Source organism: Vidua macroura, chromosome 10, assembly GCF_024509145.1.
Source record: "Vidua macroura isolate BioBank_ID:100142 chromosome 10, ASM2450914v1, whole genome shotgun sequence".
In the NCBI taxonomy this organism is placed as follows: domain Eukaryota; kingdom Metazoa; phylum Chordata; class Aves; order Passeriformes; family Viduidae; genus Vidua; species Vidua macroura.
The window spans coordinates 12,703,845-12,720,088 of record NC_071580.1 but is presented as its reverse complement, the minus strand read 5'-3'; the positions used below and the strand labels follow the sequence as shown (position 1 = coordinate 12,720,088).

Here is a 16,244-nt window from a genome sequence, read left to right as displayed (position 1 = left end):
ACTGTATCGTAGGTTGTTCTAATGTTTGGATTAATCCACAGTCCATCTGTTACAGTTTTTCTATCTTGTCTCTGTTGACAAGAATTTATTGAGCAGATCCTCACAGAGAACTGGGCAGATTTGGTCAACTGCTTCTTACTATAAAACACAAACTGACACTTTTGCATGTATTTCCACATTCTTCAACCACAGGAGTTTTAAATCAGGAACCTATCAAGAACTTGGGCAATGCATTTTAATTAAAGACTGCATAACAGCTCCTCTCAAGTGTGACCACCAAAGTACAATACTAGTCTAAAAATAAGCCTGAGAGTATCTTCAAGGTTTTCTTTATGATTCCCATTATTCTATGTATGTTCCTAACACCAGAAGCACTGACTTTCTGATGAAGATGGTAAAGCTTTACAAAGTTCTCAATTTAGAAAAAAGTAACAGATTGCAACCTTTTCACAATCATAACCCAACTTGCAAATTACATGTCAACTGATCTTTGATTTCTAAATGGAAACAGTATCTTCAGGTTAACCTCTCCTACCTGCTCAGACTAAAGCAGGACAAGAAAATCTACTAGAGCAAAGAGGAAGTTAAAATTACTTTGACTGTTGGCTAACCCTGAACCCACATGGTTCAAATCATAAAGACCATTAGCCTCACTGAGAGCAGAAAAGCTCTCCCAATTAAAAGAGAAGGCTGGTTAACAGCAGCTCCACTAGCTCTGAAAGACTTCTGGGGAAGCACTTGAGAAAACAGAAGGGATTGGAGAGAAAACACACCAGGAGATAAAAAGAAGGGAACCTATTCATATTATCAGCACCAGATTTGGGTTCACATGGAAAGGAGATTGTTAGCATTGAAGGAAGGATGTGTAAATATGCACATTTATATATATAGATGCACATTTGTATAACAGCTATTTTCATACAGTTTAATGGGAAGGAGTTAAATAAAGGTGCTTGTTTGCCATTGAAGAAACAAGCAATGTATGCTGCAATACCTTGGTGGGTATAGCTAGAAACCAAAAGACTATCAGCAGTTGAAAGATTATTTCAAAGTCAGAGGCTGACTGTAGATCACTGTGTTTACAGGCTATAAAACAACTATCACCTGCTAATTTATAGTTCTGAATATAAATTTTAATTTCTGAAATAACCATTCCCTAGTCATTTTCATAATTTTAGAGACTCAGTGTTATTGACTGTAGTTTCATTGGTATCTCCCGAGTCAACTCTTTACCAAATGGAGGGGTCAAACTAGCTCATTCTTCATTCCACAGTAGCTGCCCTCTGACCATTCTTGTTGTTCTTCTTTGAGTATCTAAATTTGCCTTCTTAATCAAGATAATGAATGGTGGAGATTTCTGGAGTGATAAGATAATTCAGTTTTATTCCCATTTGCTTCGCTGATTATTCCTTGTATTCCATTTGCCTTTTTGACTGTAAATTGAGTACTGAGATGATTATTCCATTAATCTGTTATAACCCTGAGCTCTTATTCCTCTTATGCAGGAATGATGATGCAATGAGAACACAAGTTCTTCTGAGATCCTTCTGGTAACCTCCATCCATGATTACCCATCTTCTTCCTTACCCTTTACTTTCATTCTCTTGTTGGTTTGGTTTTGGTGGAGAATTTTTGTTTGCTTTGTTTTTTTAACAACTTAATATGAAAATTATTTTTTTTTTTTGTTTCATGACAGCTTAAGTTTCTCCATAATCTTTTTTGAGTGCATCCATTGTGTGCATCTAAAAATCCTAGAAATCTACATCAACAAGATGATCTTTAAGCACATGCTTTAAGCGATTTGCGCAGCAGAAATTCTCTTTGCAATGCATTCATTGCTTTCTCATCTCTCATTTCTCCACATGCTCATTGGTTCTGCTCTTCAAAACAGTTTCACTGTGTTTTGCCAGAACAGAAATGAGAGTGAGTTCCAATTTCTCCTCTCCCTGCTGGAAGCTATTTTAAGAACAAGTACCACCTTGCCATATCTCATTCCTGTGATACCACAGTCAGGGTAAGTGGGCTATTACACAGCACTGCAGCACTAATAGATAAGCAGTTTCAAATCAGGGTTAATTTCAAACCATTAAGCTTAAATACCATTAGGTCCTGAAAATACTTTTCCAAAGATGACTAAACATGTGAAAAAAAGCAGGCATACACCGAGTGGGTACAAGGTATTTATTCCACAGACAGTGCATGTAGTCAGCAGAACTGCTGTGCTAGGATTACAAAGCCTGCCTCGGCAAAGGTTTGGGTACCGCTGACACGCTATTAGACTTTTTTTTGAAACTATGTGTTCACTTCACAAAGCTCAGGATATGGGGCACAAAATCACAAGCTGCTGCTTCTAAGCAAGAGAAGAGGAAAGGCTGAAGGACATACTTCTCACCCTAGAGGCACTCAGCACTAGGTCAAATAAAACGCCCAACTAACCTACTGCCTCTCTCAGCAGTGAAGGTGTAGAGTGATCCTTCCCTGCTCAATAGACCATCACAAGCTCCAACAGAGGTTCACAGAGACAAAGGTAAACTCTCTCTTACTGCTTTTATTCTAATAAAAGACTATTTGCACTCTAATGCAAACTGAGCCTGAATATTTTCTCCCAGATCTGACACTGCAAGGGGTAAGCAGAGATAAAACACAAGGACACTGGCACTGGGCAGAGCTACTCCTCCAAAGGTATTCCCTGGGTGCTTCACCTGGACAAGAAGATTCCTTTGGTTAGAATTTGGGGGTAAAACTTCTATCTTTTATTCAATGGGGAACAGTACTTCACCTCAGTTTGAAGCATTTCATTGTTCAGAGATAGGCAAACAGTAATTCATTTGCATTTCATGGCCTAATATTATGAAGTCATAGTTTTATTCACTGACATAAGTTTATGTAAACACAAAAGAGTCCTCCAAGTGCTTTAAATGGATACACAACATTAATACACATGTTCCCTTTGGTAAAGGGAAGTGGGGATTTTTACTGCATCACCTGAAGCACAAGTGCTGTAGCAGAATACAACAGCCCCAGCCAGAATGACAGGTCTGTGCAGGAGGTGGAACAGGCAGCCAGCAATGGGAAGGCTGATCCCTGCTCTGCCTGTCCCCAGCACCCCCTGTACAGGGATGACCATTCCTGGGAACATGTGAGGACAGGAAAGTGGCCAACTGTGCAGCATGAAATACAGACAAGAGTCCGTGATTATGGAACTACAAGTTAAAGACTTCCCCCACCAACCCAAACCTACTTCTCACAATTCCCAGAGTGTTCTCCTACTCCACTGATGTTGTTCTAGAGATACCAAATATTCAACCAGTAGAATGTCTTTAGCTCCTTATAGATGTATGATTCAGTCAGTAATTAAAATTTTCATGTATAGTATGAATAAGCAATTTTAGGGCCCTCACTAGACTAAAGCCAGTACAATGTTCCAACTAAAACATTTCTGCTCAGCTGTCCATATCTGTGACACATGAAAGGAACAAACCAGGTGCAGGCATTTTCCTCATACCCTTGGAAGATTGGTGCTATGGTGAAAATCTCCAGAGACAGATCATTGACAAAGATTTGATTAAAGGAACAAGAACAGCAGAAACTTTTCTCAACCAGTAAGTCTAGCTTCCTGTTACCACATGCAGCCACATGATAATATCACTTATAAACTTCTCAACTACTTTGAAAAGTTTTTAAGAACTTGTGCAAATTTCAAATGGAATTGTCGATATAATGGAAATGCATTAAATATTGCACTATTAAGATTTTATTTCAGAGCAGGATAAGATTTATCATGGTGTATTTTTCCAGTACAAGATATATATATAGCAGATTACAAATTATTACATGTTTCCTTTAGAGCTTCTGCATTAACAGTGAAATATTAGCCCCAAACACCAGCACAAAATACACTAACATATTACAGAAATATGTGGAAGCCCCAATCAGGTTCTACACTTAAATACTGAATTACCATGCTACATCATATATATGAGATAAATAATCTGTCATCCACTATTTAGTAGCCCTGTAATAACCTATTATTCAAAGCTTTTTTCCTTGATAGGAAACTTCAGCTTCCACTCCACAATTTAAAAGCTTGCTTGGTACCATATCAAACCGCTTCATATCTGTGACCGTTTTCACTTGACGGGAGCTGTTTAATAACACTATCTTTTAACTCCAAACCCGTCCCTCGGAAGGGGCCGTGATCTCACTGTCCCCCAGCGCTGCACCCAGGCTTACATCGCAGCAAACCCCGCTGCAGCGTCGCCACCTCGCGGCCAAGGCAGAGCAGCGCATTTCAGAACTCGGGACCTCACATTGGAGCCACGCGTTCCCAGGGAGAATTTGGAAACCCCCAGCTGAAGAAATTCTGGTATTAGCTGCCTACCTACCTGAACATATTCTTCAAAAACTTTGGGACAGAATATTTATGAAGGATTTGAAGTTTGACCATTTTCACTATTTCTTCATGATTCTCCTACCATTAAATACTTTTTTAAAAGCTGTTTTACAGCATTAGCGTTCCATTTCACACAATACTAGAGAACAGAGGACACAATCTCCTGGGCCGAGTTTACTTCTTTGTTACTTGAGACATAGGAAGTAAACATTTCTTCTTAGACTGACAAAGCTCCACTCTAACAAGACAAAAAGTCTTATTTAAACTTTAAATCAGTATAGCTTGTCTCTCTTACTTTATGCTTATTGCAAAAATGCAGTATTTTAACCCAATCTGAATTTGACGTAGCCCATTCCCCTGTCAAGAAGATAAGCCATCTTCATTTACTACAGTACTTAATATTTGATAAATAGCAATCACATACTGATCATCTAAAAATTTGGGATACACATTTGTATTTTTGGTCATTGAAAACTACTCTTTGAAATAGTATCCACCTGCTCAAGCAAGTTATAAAAGTCTTCGAGTATTTGAAAGCTTCTCTCAAGATCAAAATTCTGTTCTTCCTCTGTTCTTCTATATAATTGCTCCATACTGCAGAGAGCTTGCTATACCAGAAGGTATTCCTGAAAATCCAATTCTACTGGCCTCTGCAGCATCGCTTGAAAAACCAATATATAATCATAAAACCACTGACTTCTTCAAACTACTAACTCTATTTGAAATTTTAAGTGCATTTAACATTTATATTTAAAACAAAAACCTAACTCCTCTTACTATTTTATTCATGTCATAAACATGACATTCTCTATTACATTTAGTTTTCTTAAGCAATGAATATTGAAGAAAACTGATTGAGCTCTCGTATACCAGCCAAGACCTGGTCCTTGCAGAGTGTGCCAAGCCAACCTACCAAATAAATCACACAAAGTACTCTTAAATCAGAGCTGTTGTTGCTAAAATGATCTTCAGCAGAGCTATGCTAAAACTATGAACACCTGGTAGATCATCAGACCAAAAGCAGAGCAGACCAGCTATGTTAATAATACAACAACAACCTTGGGTTTTTTCTTCAGTAGAGGAGCAAGCCAGCAGTCAATTAGAATTAGAATTCAAAATTACACAAAATGCTGGTAAAACAACTGAAACCTGGAACACCCACCCCAGTTTTCAGATGAACAAAGCTTTGAACAATTTTGATTTACCATACATTGATTTGAAATTAACAGAGAGGAGTTACCTGAAAATAATCAGATATATGCTAAAAATGGTAATACAAACTGAGTGGTAATACTTCCCTTATGAACATTCTTCCCTATTGAGTGATGATTTCCCAGCATTTACCAATATGAGACAGATAACAGCAATCCTCCTAAGACACAGAGGATTTTGAAAAGGCCTCACCATATTTTCTAACTATACTTAATTCCTAATTCTGCTTAATTCTATTTTGCAAGTAGTTTTCTTTCTTCCAGACAGTTTTAGAGCTCCCCTTATGTTTTCTAAAAGGCAAGACCAATGGCTCTAAGAATTAGGAAAAGCTTGTGAATAAACAGAGTTGACCTGAAGTCCCCAGAGAAAGAGGACTTTTATTTATTTCTAATGGTTGCACATAGAAGGTGTTTCATTACTTTCCGAACATCAATAAATTCAGGGAATTAGACATGTGAAAGTGTGTTACTGTGTCTAACTACACAAGCACGGAAAATTTGAAGTTCTAGCCATTCCCAAAAACGAAAGCTTTGTCACATGAGTATTCTCAGAAGGCTCTTCAGAGGGCAATACAGCCCACTTCTAAAAGGTGATTCATTAGGGCTTAAAGAATTCAGCTTGCCTAGCTGAAGACTATGGAAAAACACTGAGAGTTCATTGTGGAGATATATGTAAAAATCCCTGGTTCAATACCATCATATACATTTTAAAACTTTTAGAAATGCTGGAAAACAATTACTAAACGCACTCACACACTAGAGTTGGTTCTTCTACAGAATCCTTACAAGTCAATGCTAAAGAACTGATGCATTCAACAAAATTTTTCTTCATAATTGAAAAAATGGAAATATAACTAGGTTGAAAATATTTTTTCTTAAAATATCATAGAATGGTTTGGGTTGGAAGGGGCCTTAAAGATCATCTAGATCAAACTCCCTGCCACAGGCTCGAAGACACTGCACTAAGACCAGGTTGCTCAAAGCCCCATCCAACCTGGCCTTGAACACTTCCAGGGATGGGGCAGCCACCCCTTCTCTGGGCAGCCTGTGCCAGGGCCTCATCACTCACGGGAAAGAATTTCTTACTAATATCTAATCTAAGTCTACCCTCTTTCAGTTTAAAACCATTCATCTTGTCCTACTAGTACATGACCTTGCAAAAATTCACTCTCCACCTTTCCTGCAGCCGCTTTATGGGGCTCTAAGGTCTCCATGGAGCCTTCTGCTCTCCAGGATGAGCAGCCCCAACTCTCAGCCTGTCTTCACAGGAGAGGTGCTCCAGCATTCTGATCATCTTTGTGCCCTCCTCTAGGCCTGCTCCAACAGGTCCATGTCCTCCTTTTGTTAGGGACCCCAGAGCTGGATGCAGCACTGTGGGTGGGGTCTCAGCAGGGCAGCACAGAGGGGCAGAATCCCCTCCGTCCATCCCTCCCTCCCCTGCTGCCCACTCTGCTTTGGATGCAGCCCAGAACATGTTTGGCTTTCTAAGCTATGAGTGCACATTGTTGAGTCATGTCCAGCCTCTCATCCAGCAGCACCCCCAAGTCCTTCTCCCCAGGGCTGCTCTCAATGTAACAGCGTTTGTTCTTTGCAGCTACAAAGGACACTGCTGCATGCAAACAATTCATGCTAAAAGCATCAAGCTATAAGCCTACCACAATGTAAGCCCATCTCATCGCTCCAAAGCCCTAACATTCCCCAGTATCAAATAATTTCTCCATTTTTCCCTCAAAACCAGCCATAAAGACTCAGAGATGTTACTGAAAACAGCATTTAGTCTGACACACAAAAACACTGTGCTATTCAGAACATGATTGGGCTACATCTATCTACTAACACAGTAAATAAAACTGCCTGTTATTACCCCCTCTCAAACATCACACTCAATTTGTTGTCTAAATCTTTAAATCTGTCTTCAAGTTACTGAAGCAATCTTGCAAATAATGGTGCTGCATGCTGAAAAACTCAAGAGACATATATGGCACTTGGTTTATTACATAATGCACATAGATCCTCAATTAAAATATTTACTAGAAACAAAGTCAGAATTGACTCTACAGGTTTCTGACTGAAAATCCAAAATGAAACCGACAGCCTGAACTCCAGTGCCCCTCAAAACTGCATCCAAAATCTTAAGTTACCTATAGTTGTTTTCTGGGCATTTTACTACCATGCATGTCTAGTTAGAAAGTGTGCAGGGCAATGCTTTAATGTATACTAAGTAAATTTCACAATTGAGCAGTTCCACAAAAAACAGAAAGAGGTGTGTTGCATGCTTTTTTTTGCCCCACAAAATTAAATTCCTGAGGAGCATACCAAAACATTTCACTATTTAAAAATGCTTACCTTTACTGGTGAAATATGAGAATGGGAAACAAATCCATGGACATTCTCAATCTGTGACAGATTCTTCTCTGATACATGAACCAGCTCTGGACCTGTCACCTCATTGGCAATGTGTGGAGAGCTGTGCTCCTGTGGGGGTGTATCTTCATCCTGATAGCGGTATTTCTGGAAAAAAAAAATTACAGGAGAAGATCAGACCACCACGGAAATGAGAAAAGACTATCTAGAAAACCTAAGTCAGACAGAAGTAGTTGTTTTTCTGACCTTGCTGACTTCAAGGCAATAAAATCTATAAATAAAAATTATAATTAGCATTTTAAATTTAAAGATTGATCCTATCCAAAAATGTTCCAGCCCTTTTAGTCCCACCTGGGATTACTATAAAGCTACCTAAACCCCTGCAGGGTTTACTGTGTCCATAAGAAACATCCCAACATTTTCTAAGCACATTCACTTTCACTCATTACTACTATACTCCCAAGTATATAAATAGTTACTAATAGTTTATAGGGAAAGCATGTCATATTATTAAAGGTACAGAAAAACCTTCTAAACACATACTCATTTTAATCTTGGGAAAAATTATTCCTGTACATTTAGGATATTATTGTGATATTTAGCATATTTAGAAGATATTTCCTTAGGGTTTCTTTTAAACAAAATTCCAAGATCTACATACTACAGCTTAAGTCAAAAATAGACATTTTCCTGGTAATTCTTTTATATATCATAACCCAGTAGATAACTGTAAGTCACCCACTTGTCTGTAAGCACAGGAACACTACACCATGGCAGTATCTGAAAACAGTGCATAACTTCTAGGCCTCTCAAGAGTTACATGCAATTTCTATTTCAGATTACCACAAAGATCCATTCCCTTCATCAAAAACACCTACAACATTACAGAGTTAAGATATACAGGACAAATTACAAAGAAACTGCTTGAAATGATCTAGCAGTTATCAGCTCCTGTAATGCTTGGCATATTCTTAACCCAACTGTAAAGTAGAAGCAATTCAAGTTATTTCCTCAAAAAATACTAATTAACAAAGAAGCACAAGACCCACTTCTTCCAGCCTAAGAAATAACTCCTAAGAAGAAAGCAAGAGCATTACAACTTCTGTTACCACAAGAACCCAACTCCAAAAACTTTCAGACCTTCTCCTCAGCTGGATGTACCAAAGGAGAGAAGGTGAAGTCTGACAGTTAAGAAAAATTGCAATGGTTACTCAAAAAGCTCTAATTTTTCCATTTTCACCAGAGAGAATTCATGAGATAATCAACTTAATAGCTCACTACTACCAGAATATAAAAGTTCTTTTTCTTTCCTTTCCCTGCAGCAGTGAGATGTTAGATTGCTCAGCCTCAGACTGCTGCCATTCATCTTTTTTCTAAGATTGACTTGTTTTTGACTTATCAAAATAAAGCCCTGAAAGGAGTTGACATTAGCTCTCCAGAGCAGCCATATTAAACATTGGAAAGAGAGAAGAATTATAATTCAAACAAAGTGTTGGCCAAAAATACAAGGGTATGTTACCAGAGTATAAATTAGACCACATTAGCAATTAGAGAAAATAAACACTGAAGCTCCAAGAAGCAGAGAAAATGTCTTGCAGCATCAAGAGAATGTAGGACTTAAAGCAGAGAATGTAGAGCTTAAAGCAGCCTGCTCCACTGATGAAGGCAGTACTTGTGATCCAAAATATCCCTAGCAGACCTTGAGCTTTGATTTCTTTATGAAATACAGGAAAATGATGTGAAAGTGGATTTAGTTTCCAGATCATCTCAAAAAAGATCCTGTAGAATCTAGATGTGGATCATTCCAGTTTTACTGTGGTGGCCAGGGCACACACAACAACATTCACAAAAAAAGCCCTGAACACACTAATTAGTCAAATAGTCACAGGTCAATCAAAACTCATTTCCTTTACAGAACAGTTAATATCTTTAGACAAAGCACAGAATTACCTTGTTTTTTTTCCTGAAATCAGACATACTTATTAGAAACGGGTACTTTATTAGAAACAAATACTTGAACATGACTGAATGCAAACAGGCTCTAGATTTCACTAATAGATGTATGTTTACATTATAGCGTGTATCAGTGCTTATAATATTGCATATGAACTTTTAATAGATCAGTATTTCATTATTTTGATTAAAAATGAAAAAAAATGTTGTGGTAAAGAATTCTCCCCTAAAAGGCAGTGACAGAGACTACAATCTTCTCCAAAAAATTTAAAAGTGAACTACTACTTAGATTTTGATGTAGTATTTGAGATTAATGTTACTATTTTCATGAAGTTGTTTAAGAAAAGACAGTGCTGTGGTGTGGTTGACAAGGTTGGAGTGGGGATCTCAAAAGTCTTTTCCAACCTTGTTGATTCTGTGATTCTGTGAAGTGCATGAAAACATACTATCCACACTACAACCTATTCTGAAAGGTACCATAGCCCTTCACAGAAACTACTTTTGAACAAAGTGCTTTAAGCAAAGCAAACTACTGTATCTTGTAACAGCTAATTCTCCATGGAAGTGTTTCTACTGCTTACTCCAGAGCACCACCCCTGAATACAGTGCCTCTTGTCTGAGGCAGCCCCTTCAAGTGAGCTGGTTGGTCAAACAGCCACCACTCACCACTGCCCCTTCCCTTCCTCTCCCAGGAGCTGCCAGCCCTGAGCAAGAACTCAGTCAGCTCTTCCAGCCATGCCGAGTTAATCGTGCTGCTGCATCCAAAGCCCTGTGCAAGTTCCCCTCCACAGGGGTCTAAGACACGATTTCACAGTACAGCCCAGCTCCCACCAAGGGCAGCCAGGCTCTGAAGAAGCAGAACCGATTCACTTGCTCTTGGTCAGGCTGTACAATTTCATCTCCCTGCCCCTTGCTGGGAGCACACAGCTGACTTCAGACAGTGAGCAAGCTCAGCAAGCTTATCCAGCAGAATGTTTCTTCCCCTCTTCCAGCAGTAACAAATTTTCTGTAGTTCCCTGAAGTGGCTCATGACAAGCTGAGGCACACAACAAGGAGAAAAGCAGGTAAAGAGTTACGGCTAACTCACCTCCAGTGGCTAGGAGCAGGTCATTATGCTGCTTACAAGTAATAGAATGTAACCCCAAACCCAAATCCAGGCTCCAGGGAGAGCCTAATTTACAAGGGCCAGCTGAGCAAGGGACTCATCAAAGGAAAGAAAAAGGGGAGGCAAAGCAGCTCTGAACTGGCAGGCAGTCTCAGTTGCACACCGCCCAGCACTATGTAATTACATAGTGGCCAAGTAATTTACCTCCTTTTTAAGGAGCTTTATAGACTGCTTTACAATTTATAACCTTACTTTTAAATCCAAAGCAACTAAGTGCTAAACATATAACACATACTTCCGACAGAGACACTGCCCCAGAGGATTCTGTTGCATAATACAAGTGTGTCAAAATTAATTTAAAATATTTCTTTTTTGATGCAACATAGTTACCAGGATATCTTCAGGCTAAATTATACCCTCAATAAGTTTTGAAATGTCACCAAACTCTATGGTCACTGGTGTAAACTACTGAAAAATCCATTTACTTTAATAAACCAGTGCTAGTTTTCAAAAAATGAAACTCAGAAATGAACCCAATTCACCACAATGAAATCATTTTTCAGGGCCACAACATCCTTGCTTCAACTCTCAGCCCTAGCAAAGTTAGACAAAAATAAGAACAACCAAATTATCTGCAACAATATGCAGGACAAACAAGGATTTTCTGGACATTTTATAGCACCATTTACCAGAACAGAGAACACCTGCTCACAGGAAAAGCACAGAAAGGTTTTAGGAAACCCATTCTAACAGATTCACTTTAGTCTTCCTGAAGACTACAGTCTTCTCTGTATTTTTAAAAGACAATATTTCTAACTCCCTTCCTTCTCCAGACTTCAGCCCTCCCCACCCACCAGCCATACAACCCCCAAGCTACTGCTCACTTCCAACAACAAAAGCAACAAATCCCAGGAAAGCAGAGTCTGACTTACAGTCTGTCCCTGGGTAAAGTTTTCATTTTCCCTGTACAGGTCCAACCGTGGTTACAAGGAGTTTAAGAATAAAAGAAGACTTAAGTAAATCTAATAATTTGAATTGGATAAATATACACAAGCTCACAGGCCAGACCCTTTCTGAGGCAGTATGAACAGGCAGCATGATGAAACCAAGTAGTTTTAGATCATTTGCACACAATTCCCCAAGTTTAAATATTTGTTCTTTTTTAATAATTTCTCCATTTAACCAGTTAAACTAAATCTGAAAGGACCCTTCCAAAGATCCTTCCAGCAACTAAAATTATTGTGAAGCACTGTTTGACATGCAACACTTCCACTCCTGCAAAGAATGACCTGGATGCAATGTCAAAAACAAACAGGTAGAGAAGACTGAATACCTACAGCTCTCACATCTCCCCAGCTTTCACAACTCTGTCACCATTCAGCAGAAAATAACTTCCAACAACTCTAATAACAAAAGCAACAATACAGAAAATTTTGCATACCTTGCTAAAAAAAACTAATCAAAAATTAATATATTAAAGATGCTAATGCATTTTGTACAAGTCTTTCCTGCAGTCTAGTGCTAAACTAGAAACTAGTATTTAGAAAAATAATAGTGCCTTCCACACAAAGGAAAAAAAGGAGACAAAATTAAAGGTATGCTCCACTATTGCAGAACTGAAGTCAACTTGAAAACTTATTTGTAAAAAACAAGAAGACTATGAAAGCCAAAGAAAATCTCTTTGCAAGTAAACAGCAATTCATACTGTTAAGTTAAAAGGTTGTGAAAAACAAAAGAAACTTAAGTAATATAAGAAAAGATTATAGTGTTTGTGTCTTTTTAAAACTTCTTCACTGATCATGGAATAGGACATTCAGTATTATTATCAACTTAGGCATATGATAAACTGAATGATCTGCAATATTGGAACAAGGTTTTTGATCTTTGGATTTGCGTTTTCAAACATAAATTCAGTATTTTGAGTAACTGACTGCTTCATTCTCAAATAAAAGCACTACGTTTTCTCCAATAACTAGAGCTATGACAAAGACATAAGGCATTTCACCCTTTGTGAACAGTTTCAGTTTGACGTTGTATCTTGAACATAAGTGCTTATAACATGATTATTTAGGTCACAGTGTTCCATCATATGTCAAAATGCACAACTAGTGTTAAACTTATTTATGTAATGCTTCGTGTCATGGACATCCACAAACAATAAAACAGTTGAAGATAAGTATATACATTTACAAAAACTCCAGAGATACTCGTCATCAAGTTCACCTGTTCCAGAAGGCCAAGGAAAAGAGAATAAAGAAGGAACGCTCAGATTGTGAATGTTCTTTTCATGTGGCTAAAAAGGAAAATTGAAAACACTACTTTGTGTGATTACTTGTGTGAGATTGTTTCATTATGTGAAGGACTGGTACAGGTACCCCGCATTACTATTTCAATTCTAAATATTTACTTGGTATTCAAAGGCTGCATCTTCTCAGAGGACAAGAGCATTTTATTTTTAGTACTATCCAGCCCTACAAAACTTTTATGCAAAAATTGACAAGTGCCTGGTGCAAAATCTCCCTGCACTGCCAGCAAGTCACTGTTCAAACAGGAATCCTGCCGCTCCTCTGGGATGCGGGCAGGGAAGAGGTACAATGCCGGCAGCAGGCAGGAAGCACGGAGCTCCCACTCGGGATTAACAGCAAGCCGTGCTCATTCGCAGATAACTCGAGCCTGTGCACAAACAGCCCGAGGCGTTCCAAGACGCCCCCGGCGAGCGATCCCCGCTCGGGAGGCTGCGGCTGCCCTGCCCCGCGCCCGGCGCGCAGCCCAAGGGCGCCATGAAGGCGAACACGGCGCCTGCAGCGCCCCCCGGCGGCCGCCCCGCGCGCGGGCAGCTGCGGCCGCGCAGGGGCCGCCGCCATCGCTCGGCCCCGCCGCTCCATGCCCCGAGAGCAGCCTGCGCTCTCGCTGGGTATTTTTAGTTTGCTCTTAAAGTGAACAGCATCCCTGTTCTGCAGCTCAACGGGCAAAATCCAGCCCCAGAGTATTTTCATTCCAATGTTTTCTTCCCAAGATGATTGTTTAAACATGAGCATATCACATAAATAAAGAGTGTGCAGTTCCACAAAAAAAAAGAAGAAACCTTAGGGTTATATCAAGTAGTTTCCAAACGGCATCAATAAATAGGTACATATTTCCAATTGAAAAATGCTTGGGACACAGGAAGGAAAAGCAAACCCACAACAAGGCAAAGTCTTCCTCCTGTAAATAAAGCTTTAAGTTTTACAATATTTATACTATCAAAATAGCCATAAAAATTTCAATTCCTCCCTCCTAATATAGGTGACATTTATTCACCATCAAGATTTTGTGATACGTATATGTGTATATACATGTATATATAAATGCATCACACATGCATATATGTGAGTATATATGTACACACACAACTGACCCCACTTTATAAAACAAAATCTAGTTGAAATATTTTTTGTTAAAAATAACAAACACGACTTGGAAACCCTAAATATATAAAGAAAGTTTTAGAGATAAAGATTTCCTAATTTCTGCCTCAAAAGTAACTTCATACACATATCCCTTTAATTTTCAAGTGGCTTTCCAGTACTACAGTCTCCTCATATCCTCGACATTGCGTGTTAATTTTACTGAAAAGAAATTAAAAAAACATTTTTGACACAACACTGAATACATGCTGTTTACCATTCTGATTATTACCAATTATATATGTTTTATTCCTCTGAAACCTAAACAGTTGATGTAGTCCTAAAATGACTAAATGCCCGAGGGCACTGTTAAACCCAAACCTGCCACTAACAATTGCTTCCATCAAAATGATGTCAGGAGGCATTTCCAGCCCTGTATCTCAGTGCAAGTCTCCTGTGTATTTAATTCTCTACAGCTGAAGAAAATGAAAGGCAAGTGCAATAAACTGATTACATGATGATTAATGCTGATTAATGAAGAATGACGACATTTTACATGCGGCATTCACTAAATTCAAAATGTTGTTCAAAGGGAACTTTAAACAGTAGGCATGATAATTCATTACTTATGTCTCCATCACTAAGAGCTCAGATAATTGAGTAAGGCATGGAACAAAACACACACTTATTTAACCAGAAATTTAAGGTACAGTTACATTAGACACAAAGGCAATCATTCATTAAATGCGGCTTACATTTCCAGGAAAGTCCTTTTACAGACCCACCTTACATCCAAACATTAAAGATATTGTGTTGTTGGTACATGCTACTTTACAGTGGCATAGCATCGGAGAAAAACAATCCAAGTTTTTTATGCTAGGAGACATTTTTTCAGACCCTGTGCACTTCAATCGATCCGTGACTGAGATTCCAGAAAAATGCCTCTGTAAGCGCTGCTTGCTGCCTGTCTTTGACATTTAATCTAGGTCCATAGTGTTCAAAAATAAGCCTTTATATAAATAGGTTGAATCCTTCAGGAAAAATGTTGCTTCACGTTAGAAACCAGATCTTATAAAAAAAACAAAGAAAAAATCCCGTGTCCATTTTTAAAATTTTTGAGTCAGCTTTAAATTAATTACGTTAGCGCCAGCTTGAAGTGACAACTGTCTCACGGCCCAAAGTAATACTCAGATCCTCTCAGCCAGACGCCCGGGTTAGATCCAAGGCAGCTCCACCTGCTGCAGTGCAAGGACTGCTATCTCCTCCATGAAAACAGAAGCAACTCCAGCAGAGCCACTGCTCGGTGTGTGCTGCTTGCTTAGGGGAGGGGCGAGATGTTGCAGCAAGGGACTCGTTACACGGCCCGATGGAGATCAACCCAACGCTTCCTGCAAGGTGCTTTCGCACTGCACCAATGAGCATGTGAAAGCCCATTTTTAAATCAGCTGGGTGGAATTATAAAACCAGGCGCGTTGTAAGCTTAACAGCAGGGAATTTGCTGATCTGCAATTTACACTAGAGCTTTTTCAAGGAAGTGTCAGCAGACCACAAAATGAATGGCTCTGGGATATTTAATCCTCATTTTCAAACATTAAAAATTCAAGGTTATTTGACACATCAAAAAAATGGTCTTTAATTGCTGAGTAAAATTCCTATTGGTCTACCAAAGGTAATAAAGAAACAATACAGAAATACATGAATACTCTCCAACTTCCACACAGTAAAATCAGAAACTGCTATATTTCCCCATTAGCACTATGAAATCATGAACAATCTGGATTATGCATCGACTTGATTATGAAGAGCTCTTGGTAAAGCATTTCAAACAACTG

General features: G+C 38.8%; 1 protein-coding gene across 1 annotated transcript in view; it reads right to left on the bottom strand.

Annotated features, from left to right (window-relative positions):
• DLG1 (discs large MAGUK scaffold protein 1) overlaps positions 1-16,244 on the bottom strand; it is a 144,264-nt gene that overhangs the window by 83,262 nt on the left and 44,758 nt on the right. The window contains 1 exon segment of the mRNA XM_053986145.1: positions 7,951-8,115. Coding sequence (XP_053842120.1) covers positions 7,951-8,115 — 165 coding nt within the window.